The following is a 25,480-nucleotide window of genomic DNA, read 5'->3' as shown; positions in this document are numbered from 1 at the left end:
CTCTCGGTGAGATAAGATTTGAACCAGTGAAAGATAGATAGAGGGAGTCTATCTAAAAGACTCAAGAGGTCATTTCTAGTCTTCATTAGTTCTGTCTCAGTACTCTGAAGTGAGCTTTGAGCGCTTGAGTGAAAGCGATGCCCCAGCTGGGCATGTGACAAGGCCTAGACATTGATCTGGAGGATCATCACACAACTGGGTGACAGGACCCTGAGGCTGCTAGCCTAAATTATTGATGGCTGTTGCGTCATTGAAAAATCTGGATAACAGAGAGTGCTGTTGTACACACACTGTGGGATCACAAGACTGCTGCTTCATGCTTTGAAAAAATGGTTGTTACGTAAAACTTTGTTGTGCTCAAGCTAGAAACATTAGGATTTCACTCATTATGTAAAACTGATTACACATACAATAGAGGTTTAGTGAGGTTTGACCACACTAAGTACAATAAAGGCAAAAAGTGTGTTTTTTGACATTTCTGACCATCTGATTAACAAGAATGTCTGTTATGTAGATTAAGCTTTTTAAAATGTTCAATTCTTATCATTTTGGCTCTGGTGATTTACCTTTGTCACTCACTAAAACCTCTTTAGGGGTCAGCAAAAATTTCTCCATGCAGGAAAAACGCTGCACAGTCATATTTGTGTATTAGCACACTGCATGTAAACCTTATCTACACTACAGTTCCACACTTCAGTGTCAGTATACTGTACGTATGATTGGCTTTAAAGGGTCAAAGAGACAAGACAGAAACTGTTAAATTTATAAATTACAATTTGTGGGTCAGTGGATGGATACATAAGGCGAACCATTTCCATACAAAACAACAACGAAGAGGCTATGAGAGAATGTAAATATAGTAGGGTGGCCGTCAAAGTGGCTGCTGCAAATGAGGAAGTCCTCACGAATTGCACAATAAAAACAAACCACACCACATAAAAGATACATGATGTTGACTGAAGGCTTGAAACCATATAGGAAAAGATGAGGCCGAGTCAACCACAACTGGCCAATGCCTAAATTTGTAAGACTCAGCCTCAGGCCAAACCAGTATGTCTGTTTGGGTCACTGCAAAAGCATATGTGAAGCATTCAACAGAAAAACACAGGTCATGTTTTAACATGTAACAATAGAAATGCAAACAAAAGGTCAAACATGGCAGTGAAAGAGAAAATAGACAGCTCTAATACAGATTATAAATGACTTTAATCGCTCTCAGGTCTCCCTTTAGTGTAAAGATTCACAAATGTACCTGTTATTAATATATTCAGAGGGATTTGCTCTGAACCAATCAGGAAATTTGTAATTGTTTTATCAAATGTGCACAAACACTCAGAGGAAGGAACAGTGATCAAATATAAATTAAATTCTAGAATAATTGAAATTAAATATTTCCCTGAAACACCCACAGTTTTTGCCATCAGCACATGCATCATTGAGGAAGAAGTCAGTTCACATCACTGCATAAAATGGTCACTTATGATGTAAACAAAGAACAGCTGTAGCTGTAAAAAAGTACTCTAGCGAATGTCATGCATACTACAGCAACTACAGAATAAGAATTTACAGTCCATCATATCGTATCCACAGAGTCAAAATGATTGAGCCGGTTTCTGAGAGATTGCAAAGATGAGTGAATATGCAGCTTACAGTTGGCAAGATGGATCAGTGGTTTTTATAAGTATTTGGTTAGCGCTTTGTACTGCAGGCGGTCAATGAATCACAAGCAGAAACACATCAGACAGTTATATATTAAAACTTTTCAAAGCCATAAAATCAATATCAGTGCACTGACCATGTGAAAACAAAGTAAAGTTTTATATCTGTCAGATGTAGCAAACGGTAACAAAAATATAATGGAGCTGCTCATAAGAAGTTGTGGAAGATGCTGCTGTGCAACAGGTACACAGGTGGAGATGGTAAGGCCCAGATGGTGTGTGCCAGGCAGGAGTTGAGCACAAAGGGTACAAACAAAGTCCTCCTGATGGTTCATGTCTACCGATGGCTTGCTGAAGGACGGCTTTTTGTAGCAGAGGATTCATCTAATCCGTCTCCCGTCAGTTCAGCGTCGAAGCAGCAGATCCACCGGCAGCGTCTCACTTCCGTCTCAGTGCAGTTGGGTCCACGGACCGCAGTGGTTTTCACAATCACCGCCTCCTTTTCTTACTCTCCTCAGTAGAAGCGTTTGCGTCGGCTCTCGTTCCAGTGGCTGTAGACCACCAGGCCGATGATGATGAGGAACATGCAGCCCAGCATGAAGAAGAGCACGGTGAAGAAAATGGCAATTGCACTCATCCCCTCTTCAACCTGACCCACTGAAGGAGAGGATCGTAGTCAGAGTGAGAAGAAATGATGAAAAAGTAAGTGGCAAACAGAGAGAGGGGACAGAAAATGTGATGAAAAACAACAATCTGACAGCTAGAGTCATATAAATACACAATAAAATGTGGGCATGTGTGTCTTACATCTGAGTAGCTCCATGTTGTCTACACTGGGTATAGTTATTTCATCTTCCTCCTCCTCTTCTTCCTTTTTACTCCGCAACACCGTCAGTTGGTAGAGTTTCAGTGAAATTATATCATGGTTATCTATGAACAGAGGGCAAGAAGATATGATTATATGTTAAAAAAAAAACAAACTAAAAACTAAAGGTATGGAAAAATACAGCACCAAACAGAGGGATGACAATATTTATACATTTGTATCACGTTGATTAGCTACATGTAAGGTCCAGCTTTTTGTAATCGTTAATTTTTTTGTTCTGTCACAGCAGAGAAGCACGAAATCTCCTCATGTATCACAAGAGAGTGTAACTCTTCCTGCCCATGATCCTGGGAGTGTAGCTCTACTCCCTCAAGCCATCTGCACACATTCCTTTTCTGCACTTTCACACAGATCTTTACCCTCTTATACAACAGGTAATACAACCCTTAATATTTTTCTATCAAAAAATAAAAATGATTTCACTCATGATTCTTAGGATTTAAATAAGACCATGCTGTTCTGCAAATTCTGCCATCCAGGGAAGAAAAAGAATTGTGAGGTTATGGCTCTTATCCAGGTTGTTTTCTCCTGACTAGGTCCTTGCTTGTGTTGTATCTCCTCTCAGATGTATGTCGCTTTGGATAAAAGCATCTACAACATGAAAGTGCTCAATTGTAGGTTACAAACTGTGTTTTGTAGAAGATGTAGGAGCTCGCAATCAAGCTGAAGAATTACTAATATGCTGTAGTTTTAAATCAGATTACAGTGTTAGAGAGAGGGGTGTAACTGTCCTAAAGACAGTATATTGGAATTTCTCAAATTATAAACTGATGACTTCAGCAAATACAGATGAGTATTAAATCAAGCCCTAGCATTACGCAAGAGGACATCAATCTGTGGTGAGATCCCAGAGACGAGGCTAAAAGTAGTTATTAGTGTTTAAAGTGCAACAGTCACCGTCACCCGGGAGCTGTTTACCTGAGAGATCTCCAGTGATTGCAGTAGCTCCAAAATAATAACCTTGCGGCAGCCGCACCCCGGGAATATCCAGGCAGTCCCTCCACTCATGCTGCCCATCGATATCTATCATCACCTGCTCAACAGAGGCAATCGGTTACTTTTAGAGAATCACACAATGTATTTATCTTGGCACCTGAAGTGTCCTTAATAACTTACTGAGCATCATGTAGAAACCACTGAAATCTTAAGTTATGCATGAAATATGTGTATTTTGTGACTGTAGCTTATCAACATTATGCAGCCTACAGCTTCAAGCCCTTAATTTTTATTAATTTCTATCTAAGGTTTGCAATTATCATATTACTCAGAATACTTTGTGTGACAGAGTTAGCTGCTTTTCCATGAGTGCCAAAGATTTTATCAGGCTTACTTTTTTTTTTTTTTACTATGCACCAATCTTGTAAAAATTAATTGTTAATACCAGGTTAGAGAGTAGAGAACATGAGCAATGCCTGGGAAAGCCAAACACTGCTAGATCGAGATCAAAAGGTGTGTCTCACCGTGAGCCTGCGGCGGATGTATCGGATGAAGAGAAAGGTGTCGTGTTTGAGGTTGCGCACCATGGCGTTGCAGCCGCCCAGCTCAGTGGGCCAACCGTCCCGCTCGTGGTCGTAGCTGATGCTGCCGTTTCCCACCATGGCCAAAACGAAGGGGAAGATCCTCTTGTGGTTGCAGAAAGAAAGGAGAGAAATAAGGAACAAAGCTTGATTTTGGTCAGTTTCTTACCACATGCCGTTTTAGCACTGAGAGACATTTTCACATTTTGCAGTACCATGCAAACTGACAAGACTTCTAATCAAAACTGTACGTGGCTTTTTTTCATTAATAACAACAAATATTGTCCCTCAGGATGTCAAAAATACATAAAACAGTCAGTGTGCACATGCAGCATTATTTATGAAAAAGCAGATATTGAGTTTTGTAGCAGAAATAAGCTTAATAGCATAAAAATATTGTTTTAGTAATCGTAGATGAATTTGTCAAAAAAATTCAAACTAGAACCATTCTAAAGGAGAAAAAACAATACTGAAAGGGATGACAATTATGCTTTAGGACGCATCAAGATTATGTTACTCATTATTATTAATCTTTACAGCTCATATTCACAAACTTGTACTGACTGTTTCACTTGTATTTTCTATAGTTTTTTTTAATCACAATTTTGAAATTTATGTAACTTTGAATACAACACAGCAACCATGCGGGGACAAAAACCGTCAGACACCATTGTTTCAAAGACGTTGAATGTTTCCAGTCAGTGAACCATGATGAAGGTTCAGTGGAGGCTGGATTAAGAGGTTAGACAAGGGGTTGGGGTCAAACGTTCCAAAGCATGTTTACCTGTGTGCGAGGAGTGTATCTCTTCTTCTGCGCCTGTCTCCAAGCGGTTGCACAAAAGAACACAAATACATCCCCTTTACACAAATCTGCAAAAAAACACTTGTCCAAGGGTGCCACTCCTCTATTAACCCCACTGTGTTTGCACACAATAGCTGAGATCTAAGCAGATTTACTGCAGCATACCTCTATGTGCTTCTCCTCGTTGGGATACGTGTCCACAAAAACACCCAAGCCAGTGAAGTTGTCCATATTTCCAAATACAGGACCTGTAAAATACATACAACAATTACTTTCTTACAGGTAAAGAGCTATAATTAGGTTTACATTATGTCCTATAGTGTTCACCTTTCTGTACACGCTCCTTAGTATACCAAATGGCCATCCCGTCACCATTCAGGTTCTTCTTTCCTTGACCGTGGATCTTGAAGTGCACCTGCATCTCCCAGTCTTTAAGATGACACGGCTAGAAAACACAAACAAAATATAAAGCTACTGAAACACTAGATATTTAACACAACAATGAGGCAATAAACACTGAGAGAATGACATTCACAAATATTGGATTTGTTTTACTCTTTTATGACATGACACCAATAATACCTGATAATGTGACCACCAAACCTCAGATAGTCACAATCTGGTTTCCCTTCGAACACGGTCTCCTGAAACACTTCCACTAGATCTGGCATTCGGGCTTCTGTCTGGTGTGGCTGAGATGACTTGCTGAGTTATGCTCAAGGTTGAGGTTTAAGCAAGAGAAAACTCAAATCAAAATAGAATCGGACATCATCGTAATATTCAGGCCAGTCACGTGGTTTTGACCCAACCACAATCGTGAGGTATGAGGGACTTGTTTGGGGAGGTGAGTGATCAAATCAAGCAAGTTTGCATTTTTTCTTCCTCTCACTGAACTGAACCACATCTAAACCCTATATAAACTTACCAATCTCTACTATATAGTGATTGAATATAAGCATGACTAAACCACATCTCCAAAGATGACAGTAAATATCTACTTATGAGTGTTACAATTACTAACACTAAATGGTAGTTTTATCATTAGGCTCCCATACAGCTCTTATTCTTATCCTTAACCTGCATAATGTATTCCCTGTATACCAAATGGCCACAGTTTCAAGTAAAAACTAAACTCTCCTGAGAGTAAGATTTATTGCAGGGTTGTTGTGTTGTGTTAACCTACATTCTGTTTATATACACTACCAGTCAAAGGTTTGGACACACTTTCTCATTTAATGGTTTTTCTTTTTTTCATGGCTATTTACATTGTAGATTCTCACTGAGGGCATCAAAACTATGAATGAACACATAGCGCACAGCTTGTTGAGAGTTGCTCAGTGATTACAACCCTGTTTTGTAACTTTTTGGCTCTTACTGTGAATAATTACAACTGTACATATTAACAAAAACACTGGTGTTTTAACTTGTTTCTACACGCATTTGAAATACAGCCCTGGGAAATCCCACACAGAGCTGAAATTTTCATCAGTGAGTCAGTTAATATCTTGGTCATTTTTCAAGTTGCTCAAGTTCCTCACCTGACCTGAAATCACCTAACTTCCTAACTCAGCACTCAGCAGGTCATCCTGTGAGACACACCCATGAAGTTATACAACTGCATTCTTTCAGCCTGCAAAGCGCTTTCTTACCTCCACACTACTGGGCTGAGAACAATGAATGAATTGCTCAAATTAATATCTGTTTATAACTTGTTATTGTATTTGGTTGACATGTCATATTAATAAGTGCCTCACGGTGGATTTGAATGCTTTCTTTTGTATTACATTGCATTAGATTTACAGCAGTATGATACTGAAAGATAAGAAATTTACTTGTTGCAGAAGCTTCAACAACTGAGGCATGGAAGAAGCGAGACAAAAAATACAGAAGTACAATAAGGTATGGTCATGACGCATCTGGATTTTTAAAAAAAAACTTAGTTTCTCTGTGATATACTGTATATTGAGATATGGAAAAATATAGATATTTTCAGCAGATGATTTGAATAACTATTTGGAAAGAACAATTAATTCTAGAATGACTTGGGTGATTTTGTCAAAGAGAAGGACATTAAAATGATTTTTAAAAATCTGAAAAACAACTTTTTACTGTTGAGATTTTCTCACGATTACTTTTTTCAAGTACTCATTGGTTTTAGATTTTTGTTGCATTCTCACTAAAAAAAACAATGCTTGAGTTCACACATTCTGCTACATTCTTGCAAATGTACAAATGAGACTTACAATTCTTCATTTGAACTACGACCTCAGAGGCAAAATATCTATGAAAGTGTACCGAAACACCTCACTTGCTAAACATCTGCTTATCGACAGACACTACAATTTGCTGACGTGCCCTAAAAGCTTCACATGCAGGCTACAGTTGAAGCTAGCTATGTGGCTGTGCACAGAGAAGCCTCTAGTCTCCACTCGGCTACTGTGTAATAATATGTTCTAAAGTGAGTTTTATTCAAGATGAGACCAAGTGATTTTAACTGCATGTGCTGCTTTCTATGACCTTTTTATTGTCAATATTGCAGCTGATCACTTAATTATGGGAACCAAAAATGGTGATTGTGATTTACATCGCATTAACTGTGCTGCCCTATAGTAGACCTTGTATTTCCTTGTTTGTAACCAAATCTTCCTTTTCAGTGTTTCTCCCCTGTTCTCTGTCATTTTCCTGTGCATGTGGCGTCTGCAAGGTGAAAAAAAATACCTCCAAGAGTCTTTAAATCGTTAAACTATATTATATTAGACAGAATTCACAGACTGGAAGAGCCTTTCTCTCTCTGTCAAATCTAATCGCCTCATTATTTCAGTATTCTATATTTATTTTATTTTACAGTAGAAATTGATCTCCTAAGTTGCTATTCCGTCTTTCCTTGTTTTAGTGTTTTGTACTGTTGTACTGATTATACAAGCCTTATCCTGTCTTGCTTTTTGCACATGTTTTTATTGCTGCCACTCTGATAATATGTACAGATCTCTTGGTCAACTCAGGTCGTTTTAAACGTGCTATTTAAATGAACTGCATTTGATATTGATATGAATCTCATTAGGACAAACATGGACAGAGTCTTCGCTGATTTTTTTGAGACAAAGACAGCAGATTCAGCCTGGTTATGAGTTATTTATTTGGGGAATTGTGTTTTGACAGTGGCTTTACATGTGAACTTTTTCTGTTCTCCAACACCAGCATTCTTTCTCCCGGACTGTTTAAAGGATTGGTCACTCAAATGACTAATAAATAAAGTTATTAATAAAAATTAAGTTACCGGAGAAATTCATAAAAACGCACTAATAACCTTTAAGATATATCTCACAGCAGCTGGTAGCTGAACCTGCCAACTCTGGTCCACCTGAGTAGTTCTCAAATGTTTTAGTCATAAGACACGCCATTTAGGAAAACAAGCATTTTCATTACATATGATTATAGCTGTGTAAGTCACTATGAATGCGCTTAATTCCAAGGCACAAAGGTTAAAAAAAAACACTGCTTTAGCTAGCCTGCATTCAGCGTGACATTACTGTGAAACGTTTGTTAAGCACAGAAAGAAAGTCAAGTCAGGTCACTGCTATTTATACAGCAAATTTAAAGCCGATGCACCAAAGTACTTTGTAGTAGAAGAATTGCTATTAATATATAATGCAAATTGATTTTATGATGTGTTTCATGGCTTGTTTTATGATGTTCCTCTGTTCTAATGTTTGTTGATTTTATAATGCAATTATGTAAAGTGTCTGAGTATTTTGAAAAGCGCTATACAAATAAAAGGCATTATTATTACAGGGTTTCTGCAGAAATCAGCCAGTCCAATTTAATGCTTTTTAATGCCATTTTAATGCTACACTGTAAAAATTTTAATGCCATGACCGTGAACTCAACAAATTACACGGGTGTGTTTTTTTGTAAAAGCTGATTTTTATATGAAAACTGTCCTCTCATTTCACTATTTCTGAACCACCCACGGGCTGCAGTCATTCTCTGAGTTCCACGTTTTCTTGCCATTTTTGCTGGAATTTGCAGTTCCCCATTTCCCAGCTCTCCTCCACTTTCCAAACATGCAATTTTTGGCAATTGTACCTGACTGGCCGAAGCAATTATCGCAATGCTTCGGCATGTTTATGCAGATGCACGTATCTGACGAATCGCAGTCTATAATTATATATTATTATTATCAAATATTTTTCTTGAAAACGGCAGAAAGAATTTTTAATGCCACTAAGAATCAAATTTAATGATTTTTAATGCCATTTAAGGCCTTAATTTTCGCAAAATCAATTTAATGGCTATTTTAACGCCCTGCAGAAACCCTGTATTATCATTAGAAAAATAGTTTAAATATTGAGGATAAGATCCTACAGTGTTATTTAAGGTGTGAATTTACCTAAGTCATTTATATATGAGGGATTAAATATTACAATCAAATACAACCCCAGCTGACTATAATAAATATTAAGGCTGATACCCTCATTATTATTCATTATCTGCAAATTGTCTCACACTTTATGTTCATATTTTCCTCTGAAATAGCTCGACAAATGGTAAATATCAGGGTTAGATCTAAAGATGTGTACAGGTCAGTGTGTACTCACTATGCGGCTCCATACCGCCCCCTGCCTGCTCTGCATGTCAGGTGTGAGGCGCACCTGCTCGGTGGTTACCATGGCATCCCCCATCAGCTCCCAGTGGGAGGAGCCTGAGGATCCCACACCTGAGTACACAAAAGGTGAAGTTACCATCACCATGACAACGGCTGACACAGCACAACGATGAGCAGCTCTGCTTTGTCACCGCACAAAAGAACTGAGAGTTAGAAAAATAAGGCACAACGACCGTAATATAATGTTATATCAGTGCATGTATAACGGTATGGCACAAGGAAGGACACATTTAAAGACAAACTGAGTCATCTTATTAGAAAAGCAGCTGGAGTATTATTAATATGATCTAATCACTGGATGCGTTCTTCTGGAAACATCTGTCCCTCGCCTGCCCCCCTGGACCAGCGTTACAGTAACAGATACCTTGGTAAGGCTTGGAAAGAGAAAACTCCCGCTTCAGGAACTCCTCCATTTCGTGATCATCGTCGCCAAAACACCGGCTGACAGTAAAAATAAGAAGAGCGAAAGCCCAGAATAATTTCAAAGGCATTTTCTTCCCTGCAAAAAGGAAGCTGAGCGGCGGTTTGGAGTGGCTGTAATGATCGCTCCCGCTGGTGGCGGCCATGGTGGGTCAAAACTCCACCCACTGCAGCGTCATCTTCCCTCCCATTGGTCCAGGGTGTTGCCTGGCTCATCACTACTGGTCAGTTTGTCTGTCAATCAGAATAGGCGCTTTTCATTGGATGGACTGTGCAGTTGTTATAAATGAGCCATAAATGATTTTAATTAAATAATTCTAGAGTGGTCCAGATATTCTTTGCAGTTTCTATACACAAGTTTTTAAGGCATCCATACTGACTTTATTTTCGTTTTATGAAAAAATATATGATTAAATACTGTTTTTGTTATTATTATTATTTTTTATTGTTATTATTATTGTTATTAGTAGTAGTAGCAGTAGAATTATCGTTATCATCTCATTATGTGTTCTCATCCAGATGTTATGTTTTTTTACAATGAGTTTCTTTCATTAGGTCCAGTCCAAACTGCAGGTGCTGAAATTGTCCGATTGAAGAATTTATCTCAAAATACTAATATAATTGTGAATTATGGTGCAACAGAGATGCCCTGGTTTACTAAGCATACACTCCAGACATAAAGCAACATGCTTCATTGGTACAGACTAAATAATCATGTCATTCTTTTCTAGAATTTTCATAGATAATAAATGAAAAATACCATTCCCACTATATTTGTGACTCATTGCAATTGCAATATCCAAAAATATATGTACAAATTAATCGAACAATTCAAAAAATAAATTCCCTGGTATGTAGGGAAAATGTATCTTCTGGGCTGTAATACTTCCACCTTGATACTTGTTATCTGTCTGAAACTAAAGGTGTTGCTGCAACATCATATAATTTCCTTAATCAACAAAGTGCAGTAATACACAGCATTCACTGAACCAGAAAATAGACAGAGCATGCAAATGGTTTTCTTTTTTTGATTTTTTTTTTTTGCTCCAAAAAACAAATGTTTGGGTGTGGTTAGAAAAGGGTTATACTCAGCCAACTTTGCACAAAAGATTTAGAGCTGTTCAACTCATGACAAATTCTGGACTTTTGAGTTAATCCACTAGTTAGGTGTGGCTTTAGAGAGCAATGATCAGACAGTGTGACTAGTACTCAGACACTCATTTAACTTTAAAAAATGTCACCTCAAAATGCAACTTTATTCAAATGACACAATGCCACAGATGACAGGTGACTGATGAGAAGGGGCAGCTGGCGTGATGGATTCTGGGAGGTAATTTAGGGCTGTAGCCAGGATACTGAATGTTCATGGCTTCACCATTTGTCATCTAAGAAATTGTTTCAGACAGTATGACAGACAATCTGTCTCATGATGCCCTGCATGGACGTGTCCTACACATTTCCCAAAATGACCATCCCCAATGTGTATCATAGGCTCACCACTGTAATCACCTGACTCTCCACATTCCCTTATGTCTCTAGAATATTACATAAAATGATATATATAATAAAATAAAAACAAAGCTTGTTCACAGAAAATCCAGGGATTTGTTGGGCTTTTATGTTTATTTTTGTAGGGTCAGCACTGTAATTTTAAGTTAGTAAGGTTAATCTTCATGATGATATTACTTTCGAGTCTTAGCCTTAATATTTGTTGGAGTCAGGTGGAATTGCATTTTTACAAAACTTTTATGAATGGTTTAATCCTTAGTATTTAAATTACTTGGGTATATTCACACCATAGATAACACCCTAGGTTATTAAGTTTAATATATGATCTTGTTAAGATAATCCATAACACCAATCTTTCTACTAGAAAGCACGTTGGCCCAGTGACTGTAACTTTAAATGTGTTAAACAGTACAAATAATTTTTCTGTCATTTTAAATGCAGTGCATACTTGGTTGAGTAAATATCACATTTTTACACAGCATGTGTGAATGCTCTGTTGTGTGCTGGCAAAACTTAACAACCAATACCAGATTATTCTCCTTTTCTACCACGAGGTGTCACCAAAGCACAGGATGGATTAATATTTGCAGGCTTCATTATTGCTGCAAGACTTTTTACATAACTAGAACATATGAAGCTAGATTTGTCTCAATACTATTTGCATGAACAATAAGAAAATCCATGTGTAAATGTGTGACCTGTAAATACATGTCTTCCACAAATACAAAAACTGAAACTCTCACAAATATACACTGCTAGTATAAAACAGATCTGCAAATACATAATCAAGTTCTACACATAAAAAAAATCTGTCAATACATTCAATGAACTCAGAAATAAATGAACATGTGAACTTTTTTGTGGATCTCAATTCTACAATTGTGGATCTACAGTTTACACACACGGAGCTTTGAGACAATTTTCCCACCAGTCTCAACAAAAATCAACTTGTTTCACGAAGCCTTTTGCTGGAAAGCCACTGACTGTGAATTCTCTGCATTTCAAAGCAGGAGCACAGAGTCCTTGAGCTGTTTTCATAAGGACATAAAGACTGTTATGCTTTATCAAATGAACTATGTGTCAACAATGTAAATGTGACATATGCACATATATGTCAAAAAAAAATCATTATTGTGACCAGGTATGTCAGATTTAAAAGTATTCTATGTGTTTTGCTTTGTATTATTGTTAAATACAACCACATATGATTTAGATAATATCACAATTTCACTTTTGCATTATCAATTTTTTGTTAATGCTTGCTAAGTTATTTTCATATTTTAGCTTACCCATTATCAGAGAATATTTAATCTGCTTGTCCAACATTTAAGATTCTGAATCAATGCATTGATGAGAAATACTGGGGAAATTTTCAGGCTTTTATGTTTAACCCTCCTGTTGTCCTCATTTGCGGGCACCAAAAAATATTGTTTCCTTATCTGAAAAAAATCAAAAAATTCAGCAAAAAAATTCCCTAAATTTCTGAAAATTTGCAAAACCTTCAGGAAGAAAATTCCAATAATTCCTTAAAAGTTTCCCTTAAAAGTTTTAATTTAATTTAAATTTAGCAAGAAAATTCTTAGAAATATTTTCAAAAAATGAGTAAAAACCTTCCAAAAAATCCTTAAACTGTGTAAAGTGATTACATATATATCAGTAAAACTTCTAATATCTTCTTTAAGAACCTTCACAAAAAAAATCAACCAAAATCCAGTGAATCTCGCTGGATTTTGGTTGATTTTTTTGTGTGTGAATGTTCTTAAGAAACATTTTTAACATTTCTTTTTTTGACCAAAAAATGTTCAAAGATTTCCCAAAAATGTTGAAAATGTGGACATCAGAAGTTTCACTGTGAAAACATTTTTTCCCTCACATTTTCAAACTTGAAAACGGGTCAATTTTGACCCACAGGACGACACAAGGGTTATACTTCCTGAGATAGTGTCATTTAAACAAGGCCTCAAATTTTAATGTGCGACAAACCATGTTCAAAATGGGCAATTTTTAAAAAAGTATTTAACACATCAAGCTAAAATTTTACATATATCTTTATAAACATCTACATTTTGTGCCACAAAAAGGTCTGGCAAATCACAGATGGAAACTGCGCTAAAAAGATATAATCATTTGAATTGGAACGACTCTGTATGTGTCTTCTTATTCTTCTATGCCTGCAGTACATTGTAGCTGTAGTACAGTGTAGGTGGTGCTGCTGCCCCCTGGTGTCTGACTGCAGGTATCGGTGCTTCTGCAGCCAGTTGGATGCTGTAGTTACGTCCACGCCCCCTTCACGGTCCCGGTGCCTGTCGGCTTCCCGACACGCTCTCCGAGTCCACAGCATCGGGGGATGGAGTAGAGGAAGGAAGGGAAGCATGGATCCCACTGAAGAAAAAAACGGCAAAACAGTCGACATTTATCGCGACACGTGGGTTCGCTTCTTAGGTATGTGTTTTTAAAAACATATTTACCGTGCCAGTACTCTGTTTTCCTACAGAACAGAACAGAATGGTAGACCAAATCCGTCGTTACACCGGAGCTGAATGCTAGGTGCTAGCTGGGAGTTAGCACAACTGGCTAACTGCTCTTTTAAACGTCTATTTATAGCAAACTTGAAGGACATTTTGTCAGCACAGGACGTAAAGGGCAGCCGAAAAGGGACAGCGGTGTCATGTTCATGCTTTGTTCACTCAACGTTATACAACATTAGTGTACTGTTATCTCGTATAAAGGCGTCGGAGTTGTCCCTGTAACCGAGGACTGACTCATTAAATGTAGTTGTTTGGCAAGTTGAGGCAGTGACTCACAACCACAAAGAAACGCCCTAAGGCAGGAGCTGACTGAAAACTGAAGCGCAGGGACTGGTTTGTAGATAAAACTTAGTATCAGTGTATGAGTAGTTTCTCCTTGGTAGTTCCCCTGGTGAGCTGAGGCGTGCAGGTCTGAAGGGCATCTATGCTGCAGCAGTATGTGCACTAATCTAATGCTCCTCTGTGGCTCCAACTGGGCAGCAGGAACCATGTAGTGTAATGTGAATCATTTCATCCATCTCTCAATGTCCTAATCTTTTTGCTTGTGCCCTCAATCTCGTCTGTGCAGGATAATCTCCACATCTCCATTTAGAAATATGTAAACACACTGTTCATCCATTTCTAATATTTGTGCTTTTTGAACTGTAAGGCATGTTTTTAACTCGGTAAAACTCACTGTTGCAAAAATACATCAGTTTTGGTTTTTTCATTATTATATAAAAATATGTGTGTGTGTGTGTGTGTGTGTGTGTATACACACAAAAAAACAATTTTTGCTCATTTTTTTCTAGATATGGGTTTATATATATATATATTTTTTTTCTAGATTTGGGTTTATATATTTATATATATTTAGTTTTAGTTGTTTTTGCTTGCTAATTTTTCATTTTTTTGATTTGTGTATATATATATATATATGTATACGTAGTTTTATTTTTTTCCTAATTTTTTTCTAGATTTGTGTTTATACATATATAATATTTTTTTGTTTTATTTAATTTTTTGCTCATTTTTTCTAGATTTGGGTTTATGTATATATACTTATTTATTTTTGTTTTATTTTAATTATTTATTTATTGCTCATTTGTTTCTATATTTGGGTCTTACAGGGTTAAACTAGTAGTCACTGTATCTAGGTTTGTGGACTGCATAAAGAACTGGAAATTTGTAAAGTTGTGCATCGCTGTGATAGAGTACGCTATGACAAACAGACCTGAAATTGTCATAGAAAGCATTTGCTTAAATAAGATTCTTTACAATGCCCAACATGCGTCATAGGTCTTCCCAAAATATGTTTACTTTGGCCCTCATTCGCACTTCCTTTCATGAGCTGCATCGCCACATTGTGTGTGATCATCTGTGCGGGCTTTTCTTTACACTCACACAAAGTGCTTTGACAGTTAAAACATGCAACACAGACAATCAGACAAGATATAGGAGACAAGTCACAGCAGGCAATTAAATTAAATAGTAAAAAATGATAATTAATAAAAAGAATAATTAGCTAGATTAGCAGTCATAACAAACAAAGGAATTAGACAGTTTAAAAATTAAAGAACAAGACTGAGGTTTAAAGTTAGAAATTAGAAATCAAAAAGTCAGAGAATTAAAAAATAAGAGAGACATCACCCAAGGAACCAGGCAGCTAAAAGTAAAATAAAACAAGAGAGAAAATCTGAAATAAACAGGACATAATACAGAATTAAACACTAAAACTAAATAAAACTAAAAGTAAACCTCACATCAAAGCAAGTCTGTAAAAGTGGGTTTTCAGAAGTGATTTCAAAGAAATTAGAAGCAATTTCTTATCATCTGTTTCATGAATCTAAAGATGTAACTGACCCATATGGCCTTTTTTAGATGCATATATCATCAGTACGGTTAATTACTGCTGTTACATAATTAGCTTGAGCTTTCTTGATTGTGTATTTCAGAGTATCTATTAAACATATGGTGAAAATGGCCTACTTGGACACACGCTTGATTATAATTTCCAGCACCTGTCATTTTTTATATATTTTTCATAGCATGTTTGGATGTTGTGTTTTCTTGAAATGGTTACACACACCTTATGCTTCGTCATAACTAATATGGCAAAACTGTGATAGTGATCAAGTGTTTAACCATTTTGATATGCATGTTTAATATGCTTTGGGATTATAAAATAGCTAAATATTTTGACGGTAAACAATAAGAAGGTTAAAAATGATAATATGAGGGGAACTGCCCAATAAGCTTTGATAAGATTGTTTTTTAAACTCCACTGCATGATGTGGCCTTATCCGAAAACATTGTGTGAGAAGATTGGCTGAGCAGAGATTGTATGAGGTTGAACATTAAGGCAAAATCGGACAATTAAAGCGGTAGGATTGTGATGCATGTTGGGCAGGATAAAGAATTTTATGTAAGTTAATGCATCCTGTGACAATGTTTAGTTGCTTGGTTTGATTTTACGCTCTTCGTGATGTAAAACAACCCCATAAGTAGACTGAATATTAGTGACTCCACTCATTTTCTGTTTCTCACGTGTGTTAAAATAATTTAGAATTACTTACTGGTAATTCTGGCAGTCAGAAACCACCACAGTATGAAATCAGAAACCAGACTTGATCTTAAATGTGCCCATTTATCCAGAGACCTTTTGTAAACAAATGGCCTGTACTACTCATGTTTGAACTCTAATACAAGGCTGTAAAATATATCATTTCAACGTTGCAACTCTCTCATCACTTTTCCACTGCATGATACAAAAAGAAATCTCATGGTTCTCACTTTCCATGATGAAGAGAAGTCCGTCTGATAGAACATAGTTTGGTCCAGTTTAAGGGTCCTTGGATACACCCAGTTTTTTGACATGCAGTCTCCGCATGTGCACAGCAGATGAGCAAAAAGGCGGAAAGAAACACTGAGAAGAAAGATGTGGTTGCGAAAAGAAACTCAGCATGATGTTGACCAAAAACAGGTACTCTCTGTCTGCGCTGTCTTGAAACTGTTGGAACTACACAAGGCAACGTGACTAATTTGTTTTACAATTCACATCAGCAGCACAGAGTTCTGTATGACGAGTACAAAGCAAAGCCAAGATCTGAATGCTGTCCAAAATGAAAAACTATTTTGGTTGCTTTTGCTAGTGTCACACCATAGCAGACAGGTTCCAAACAGCTTTGTTCTGCTTTTTTAGAATACTTTTTTCATTTTCTATGGAAGTGCACTCTTAAAAAAAATCTCCCTAATTTTTCTATAATTATAATTAATTCTTTCTTGGTTTAAAGTTCCTCTATTTTTTTCCATTTAGGAATAGAACCAGTGTATATCCTGTATTATATATATGACCAATATACAGCCGTATGTCAGTTGCTTTTCAATATCATCAAGATCATGCAGCACCATACTAACATGATGTATTGAGTCTAACTCGTTTTCGATCTGAAGTATTTTGGCGGCGGTGTGCAGCAGACTGAAGCAAACACGTGCTTTTCTGATGTCCTCTGAGGTGATAGTAGGTCACTTTTAAAATCCACTGTTGATAAATAATACAGCAGAAGTGTGCAGCAGTAGATCCAAGATTGGATGTGGTTGTTGTCCTGTCTGGCCATCATTCATTGTTATTGGTCATCTCTGAACCTCTCTTTTATCATCCAAACCCCGCTCTCTCTTTCTCAGCGTGTGGATTCCTTATCTCTGCTGTTTCTGGTTCTCCCAGCTTCAGCACCTTTTAAACACACACACAGACACACACATGCTCTTTTCATGCCTTACTGGGCACAGAGCAAAAAGGGCAAACAGGGCAAATTGCAGTCTATTACACCAGGGCACAGCATACTTTCTCATTAGCTTAATGCATTGCTGGAAGATAGTCTTATCTATACTTCCCTTGTTATCATATAGCATTACAAAAGTAGAGCTCTTATCACCTTGCTGACCCTCCGCTGACCTTCTGAAGCTTCTGATCCAGTAGTTGACCCGACTGTTAATTTCACTGTTAATGCTGAATGTTTTGCACTACATATTTTTAAATTGACATTTTATTTCTCTACTATTCAGATTTGACAGTTTTTCGCTCCATTACATCAAGACCTGTGATCTCTAGGTTTAAAAATATTCATGTTTAAATTGATATTTTTATTCTATTTATTGTATTCCACAGTTTTTAGGACTCAAGTGTGTAATTCTCTGAAGAACTGTGAAGCAGGAAAGTGCCTCCATTTGAGACACTGTAGAGGAGGAAGTATGATTCATTCCTGCTTCTTGTACTGACTACATTTACGCACGTACTTAGAACAGATAGGGGGAAAAACTATTGAGCAATTGTTACTCATAAGCATACTATTTGCTTCCATGTTTTGTATGAATAATCCACTTACAGTTAGGCCCTCTTCAGTTCTGTCGAAATAAGAGCCCTTAGCACCATACAAATAGCGCAAGGATGTTTATTGCTCAGTAATTAATCAGCGTAGGGAAGCTTAATAATAACACAAAACATGTTAAGGAGCCGATGTGACTGATTCTCATATGAAATGCATGTTAACATTGTAGTGGACATGCATTTAAGATAGAATACATGTTTCTTTAGGGAGTATGGCTCACTACAGAATGTATTTTTTTAGATAACTGCTTTCTTTTGCTTTGTTTATATTCGTGACACATATAGTCAGGGCCAAAACAGAGGCCAAAGTAACCATAATAGTGTATCATCGTGCAGGTTTTATTGTAGCTGCTTGCCAGATAAAGTCAACACATTTGATCTTTGTATTATCCACTAAATAATTACTAGTTACAAAATCCATAATCTGGATCAGAGGCTTGTTTGATATGTTATCAATCAAAGCAGTAGGTTTAACAAGTATTGCCAATGATTACCCTATTTATGTAGCAAATGACCATCACTGCAGTGCTAATAAGCTGTCACCAAGCTGTGTTCAAAAGGCTCGACTGCTCGTTTCTTTCTCTAAATGCAGCGTTTGAACAGTCGCCTCAGTTTTGCCCACAGCACCCGTGATGGAGTCGCACCGCCTCAGCAGAATTTGACTCCACCACGCTCTGATGGTTCTGTTGTCATTGAACCAGAGATAATGCTCCCTGTGTGACTGGAGTTAAATTTACCAGTGATGTACATGTATACTGTGGCATATGGCGCAGGTGACTCTTTAATAAGGGATCAAGGACATTTAAGTCATTCTACCCTCATGGAATGGATATTGCATAATTTTCCAAATGCTGCTTTCCATTTTCACCAAGACAGTGTGAGAGATAATGCTGAGGGTGATTAGCTGCCTTCATGTTTCAGGATGTGGAAACTGGGGGATTTAATGCTAATCATAGTGACGGTACGGTTTCACGTTAAAAATGTTTGGCCATCCTGTAATATGCCACAGAGTAATTGAGCTTTTGAATATTTAATGCACTGCTCCACTACTGAGAAAGACACTAAACATGGATTATTATTTGAATAAATGTATACCGCTAATGCCTGCCTTTATAGCCAGCATCTGATAGCAGTGTGTCTAACTAAGACTACTGTGCATGTAGACGACACTAAGAAGTTTAAAGGCTTACATGTATCTGTGTATGTATTTCCACAGGCTATGCCAATGAAGTCGGGGAGGCCTTCCGTGCTCTGGTTCCAGTGAGCCTCGTATGGGGAAGCTATGCTGTGGCCACTGCGTATGTTACAGCTGATGCTGTGGACAAAGGGAAGAAAGCAGCTGTGGTAGGATATTACAGTTTGTTTTTGTTGTCTTCATTATTAACCATTTTGGTGCCACATTCTTATTATTATTATGTATGAAGGGGTAGAAATGCATCTTCGTTCACCTTAGATTTACCTGAAATGGATTTTACATACATAATTTGCAAGTTTTACAAACGTTGGACACCTCTCTGTAAGAGAAACAAAAATGACAAATTCAGGCCCAAACTATGAAGGCATTCCGTTTTCTAAAACAGGTTGTGGTAGCTGTTTCTACCCTCATTTTCTGTTCCTCCATCTGTTCCTCAAGGCCCATGGGGACAACCCAGGGAGGACAACACGGGTAGCGGTGGCAGTAGTGGACACGTTTGTGTGGCAGGCCCTCGCCTCTGTGATCATCCCAGGCTTCACCATTAACCGTGTGTGTGCTGCTTCACTGTACCTGCTGGGCAGAACCACCAAGTGGCCGCTGGCCGCCCGCAAGTGGACCACCACAGCTATAGGCCTCTCCACAATCCCCTTCATCATTACTCCAATAGACAGGTCGGCAAAGTTGTCCAAAAGACGAAAAGTTTGCCTCTGGTTATTGGAAATGGAGTCGATAGACAAGGAGCTGAATCAAATGGAAGATGACACTGGAAAATGACACAGAAATTGTCCAATGTGACTCAAAAATTGTCCATTATGACTTCAGACTTGTACAAATTGATTCAAGAATTGTTCAAAATGACTCAGAAATTGTCAAAAATGACTTGAAACTCATTTAAACTGAGTTAAAATTGACCAAAATGACTGGAAACTCATCAAAGTGACTTAAAAATGTTCCAAAATGATTTAAAATTGATCAAAATGTCTGGACACTCGTTCAGAATGACTCAAAAATTGTCAAAAAAGATTTAAAAAATGACTCAGAGTTGTCAATTATGACTTGAAACTCACACAAAGTGACTCAAAAATTGTCGAAAATGATTGAAAAATGACTCAAAGTTGTCAATTATGACTTGAAACTCATAGAAAGCGTCTCTAAAATGGTCCAAAAAGACTCAGAATTGAGCTACACTCGCTGCTCTGTTGGACACAAGATCCTTAAGTCAATGCTAACATGTTGTCATGAGATTTGTCATGTTTATAATGTGATAGGATAACTCTGGTGATGTTTTCTTTTTTAGTAAATCTAATAGAAAGGCCAAAACTAACTATCAAATAGCAAAGCAAATATTGTGTATAAAAATAGTCCCCAACAAATGTTCTGTTCACTAGTGGCGATAGTGATAATAGTGCGAAAAACTATCAGATACTTTGAAAAATGTCAACCAAGGTATGGAAACCAAAAAGAACAGACATTCAATCATGTATTTTTAGCTTTAATCAGGGAAGAAGAGTTAGTTTATCTGGTAGAACAACACTAGATGCATCCTTCAAAGTCCAATCGACACACACTTCAAAATTCAACAGTCTTTGTCAGAATGATGCCAAAATAGTTTGGAGCTTTGTGTTTTAGTGTTTGTCTGAGAGTGTTTAGAGTGCCTTACAAACTTATTTTCTTTGACAAATCTAAACCAACAGCTACTTCAGCTGGGGACATTCCAGCATTTAGTGTTTTGCAATGGGGTCTAAATTTTACATCACAAGATGTTTGTTAAAATTACATGGTGCCAAAATATTTAATAGTGCTACTACTTTCATGTTTTTATTTGACATCTGGTATTGCAATCAGTCATGCAGGAAAATAAATAAAACGTCTGTACTGTCACATTTTATCCGTGGGATTTTACTGCCATAATCAAAGACAACAGGTGTTCTATTATCACCAACAGTGGTAGTAGTTTTTAGCTGTTATTTCCTTCAATGCCAGAGCTTCTCTTGCTTAACAACAAAAAATGCCAGCCTTCAAAAGCAGAAGTGTTTCAAGACCACTTCTGCTTTATGAAATGTATCCTGAAATACTGCGCTATGTGTCTAACAAAAATGTTTCCTCTGTTTCTGCCCTGTAGGTCAGTGGATTTCCTGCTAGACTCGAGCCTTCGGAAGGTCTACAACGAGGGAGAGAAGCACGAATAAAGAGGGATCATGCAGCACAAGTTTCCCCTCCTGGATAGATATCAGTCCAGTCTATGTGGTGCTGTGCCAATTATCCAGAAGACGTGCAAAGAAGGCATTCATGGAGCAAGATTTTAGGCAAACATACCTACAGTAAAATAGCTGCATTGCAGAATTCTAACATTTATATACCAGGTTAAGTTATTAAAGTGAAATCCTGCTGTGTGAAATACCCCTTGGAGGATACTGGATTTTTACATCTCAGGGCGATCTGGGTAGCGACACCGAAATGTGTAAATGGGAATGTAATAGTTTAAAAGTTGTATGAATACTCCATTCAACATGGTGAATTCCTGCTTCTTTGGCAGGCGTACGGTGTCCTGATATATTCCTCTGATCTTTTATACAGACGAAAAACCTCCAAGGTTGCCCTCGTGGGCTACAGCTGAGAGCTATTACTCTGGTTTGCAGGATATCACTTTATGTTCAGATAGAAATGTGGTTACACACAAATCCACACTTGCTGTATTTGTTAGCCATATTTAGTGGTACTGTAATGACAGGCCTAAAAGCCATGATGTCCTTTTTATTTGTTACCAGCCTAAAATATGACTTTGTTTTTGTTTCTTTTTGAAGACTTTTGTTACTGTTTGATAGAAAAGAAGCATCTTCGAATGCACCTTTCTCTTGTTTTATTCTGCTTTGTTAATAATGGAAGCCATTGAGAGTTCGTCACACAGTTACAACCTATATGGTTCTGCATACAGTATATATAGAAATAGTGTAACTGATTGTAGTTTAAAAACGTTAGAAATGCCAGTTTTAGATCCACAAATGTATGTATAACAAATTTAAAGCAAGGACAGAGTAAAGATGTCTTGACTCCACTTGACTTCAGATTACTATGAGGCCAGCATATAACTGGTGCATAAGTCAAACAGCTTTTTGTCAGTAATGCACAAATCCAGAGTACTAGCACATTAAATTTGGTGTTACACTTCTCTACTATTTGTGAAGGCCAGTCTAGTTCCTATGCAGAAAATGATTTAAGGTAAGAAATACATTATACTGTATGTATATAATTGCCAAGGCTTTTGTTAAAGGAGCCAAAAAATATAAACTGTATCTCATGCTGAACTATGCAAGGGAAAAAACAACAACTGTGTGCATGAATGAGCTTAGAAAATGTTGGGGATTGTTAAAAAATAAAGTATGTGGTTACATATCGTGAACATTCTTAGAAATCTAAAGGGAAAAAGTAAAAATGTAGCTTTACATTTTGAGCTGTAACTCTAAGACAGCGAGGCACATAATGGGAATGGTTGTCGTTTTTTTGTGTCTACACCAGTGTACCGTTGTAGCAATAACCTTTGTTTAATGTGTTTGTCACAGAAAAGCTGGACTGCAACAGATTGTTGATACTTGTAAATGATGCGACCTAGTCAATAGTGTTTAATCGCACGATCAGGATAAAGATTGCTTGAAAAGTACTTGTTTATTTCGGGGGGTTGCCATTAACAAACACATTCACTTAAGCACATACTTTACTTTTACCTCATGTACATATATGGACGGTTTTTACACTGATGGTTTGATTTGTCATAGCAGGAATCTATCAACAGTGTGTGTGCCAGTTCATATTTGTGCATAAAACTGACTACATTTAAATGTAATATAGCCACAAACAATGTAGTCTGTTACACCTGTACTTTTCCTGCTATGACATGTCAAAATGTCTGCCTTGGGAAACAAAGTGCATCGGTGCCTCCTTTGTGAAAATCTCTATTTTCAGTTTTAACATTTCAGATTTTAACTTTGTTGTATTTCTACTGTTCTGTTGCATGCTGCAAAACAAAAGGCATGATTTTTTAAACATTTTTGACATGTATGACAGTGTGTTTGGAGGATTTCCAGTCTTAACTGACAACAAAAAAAGGTCACACCTCAAACTCTGTTAGTTCACAAGCTGGAGATTATTCTTTCAAATGTGAAAGTAACTGTTGAAAGTTAAAGCTCCATTCATTAGAGTGGTCACCTAATCCTGATGTTCTGTAACCTCTGAAACTGGTGAAATAAATGATACGTCTTGATTTTTGGTCAGTTTCGTGAATGAATAATGAAATTATACAACTGCTTTTCAAGTCTTTACACTTATTTAAACACTCCTGCAGCAATCACATTTTGATATTAAAACACCACACTGTGCTATCAAGTGGCAATACAACAGCCTCCTCTTTGTGTGAGCTCTTTCTACTTAACCCACTGTCACTTTTAGATGGAAGAGGTGCAATTCAAGGGACAGCTCAGCCAATGAAAGGGAAGCTCTCAAAAAGACATCAGACCATTTGAGAGCACAATTTGTCTTGATTGAGTCTGGAGAACACAGCTGATGCCACTCGCACAGATGAAGTACTCGCATAAAAAAGCAAAGAAACTCCAACTGTTGGTAGGCACAGTGATGTTGGCGCTTATTCTTCTGGTTTTGGCCCATTTGGCCATATCAAGTGGTCAGTCAGGTAAGAAAGAACATCACTGCATCTGTTGATTCAGGGTTTGACGAGTTTGGTTCTATTTTATTAGCGTAGAATACTGCACATGTCCCCCTTGCACCTTCATGCTGCAGGCAATCGTCGATACACCCACAACCACTGGATCCACAACCATGAGACTCCACGGTTCGATGATATTGACAGCCTGTTTCTAATGGAAGGGAAAGTCATTTGGCCTGTATCTGCACAAGAAATGCATGGACCGGTGATGGAGGCCGATCAGAAACTGTCGACTTCTCCACAGCCACATCTAATGAAGGATCAAGGTAGCCGAGCATTCGTTGTGATGTCCTCACTTAAGGTTTTTCCTGTTTACAATGTCCTCTTTTATGTTCTTCCTGTTAGATTCCAAAAAAGAAGCAAAAGAATCGGCAGTGTGGAAAATAGTGCTGGTAGTCGCCATCCTGCTGGTGTCTGTGGTGGGATCTCTGAGCATGGCCTATTACCTGTGTGTCTGGAGAGGAGGCAGGATTCGCTATCAGTCTCACAAAGAGGGCTGTCCATGAATATAAATAAAGTGAACTTTGTGTAGGAAAAAGTTTTGGAAAGTGTTGATTTTATGTACTGTCCTTATATGTGAATGTGTGACTCATGGATCTGATGCTTTGTAAGTTTTAGGTCACTCCTCATCACAGCTTGTTGTACAGAGAAAGTAGACAAAATATAACCAGCATTTCTGCTTTTTCTTGGTGTATGTATTAGAATTAGCTTTTACCAATATGCCTTACATTAGTATATATGCCTCAAATGATAACTCTGTATTGCCTGATGTGCTGCATACGAGGAAATGTCTTTTTCTACGGTTCCTGCATTTACTTGTGGGTTTAGCTGATCAGTTTGCTTCCAGAACAGGTATTTGTTCTGGGTGTCAATATGAGTACCAGTCAAACATGGGTATTTGTTGATGAGACACTAAGACTCAAGTCCAAAACTTCCTAATCGCTGAGGAATATTAGCTTCACAATGTGCTCTCTCAAAGTATACTTTTACCATTTTAAAGTGTGTAAAATAAGAATTAAGTTATGTTAAAAGCAATACCTATGATATTCTTATAATTGGGCAGCTCCAGTGTCTGGGTTCTCTTGGCAACCACAGACACAAAAAGTATATTCCATGTATTGTATTGGAAAGGCTGTTTTAAGCTACCTACAAGCATGTCTCATGTATGTTTTCCATTTTGACAGAGATAGTGGGCTATCGTGTTCAAATAAAGCAC

At 37.4% G+C, this 25,480-nt stretch overlaps 2 protein-coding genes across 3 annotated transcripts; one reads left to right on the top strand and one right to left on the bottom strand.

The window, feature by feature from the left end:
* Positions 1-1,187: 1,187 nt before the first annotated feature.
* Positions 1,188-10,101, bottom strand: lman2la (lectin, mannose-binding 2-like a). 2 transcript variants are annotated; one of them, XM_023268324.3, is made up of 9 exons: positions 9,894-10,101; positions 9,462-9,580; positions 5,191-5,308; positions 5,029-5,111; positions 4,846-4,878; positions 4,005-4,166; positions 3,463-3,577; positions 2,466-2,588; positions 1,188-2,315 (listed from the first exon to the last, which is right to left on the bottom strand). In XM_023268324.3, exons 1-9 carry the CDS (start codon positions 10,093-10,095, stop codon positions 2,173-2,175), a joined length of 1,098 nt encoding a protein of 365 aa, XP_023124092.3. In that variant the 5' UTR covers positions 10,096-10,101; the 3' UTR covers positions 1,188-2,172. The 2 variants fall into 2 exon arrangements, with proteins under 2 accessions (XP_023124092.3, XP_023124091.2); XM_023268323.3 differs by lacking the exon at positions 4,846-4,878.
* Positions 10,102-13,741: 3,640 nt separating this feature from the next.
* On the top strand, positions 13,742-23,805 carry mtfp1 (mitochondrial fission process 1). The gene is made up of 4 exons (XM_035947274.2): positions 13,742-13,900; positions 19,569-19,696; positions 19,986-20,218; positions 21,670-23,805. Exons 1-4 carry the CDS (start codon positions 13,831-13,833, stop codon positions 21,734-21,736), a joined length of 498 nt encoding a protein of 165 aa, XP_035803167.1. The 5' UTR covers positions 13,742-13,830; the 3' UTR covers positions 21,737-23,805.
* Positions 23,806-25,480: the final 1,675 nt, after the last annotated feature.

This window comes from Amphiprion ocellaris, chromosome 17 (genome assembly GCF_022539595.1).
Source record: "Amphiprion ocellaris isolate individual 3 ecotype Okinawa chromosome 17, ASM2253959v1, whole genome shotgun sequence".
In the NCBI taxonomy this organism is placed as follows: domain Eukaryota; kingdom Metazoa; phylum Chordata; class Actinopteri; family Pomacentridae; genus Amphiprion; species Amphiprion ocellaris.
This window is presented reverse-complemented; position numbering and strand designations above follow the sequence as displayed.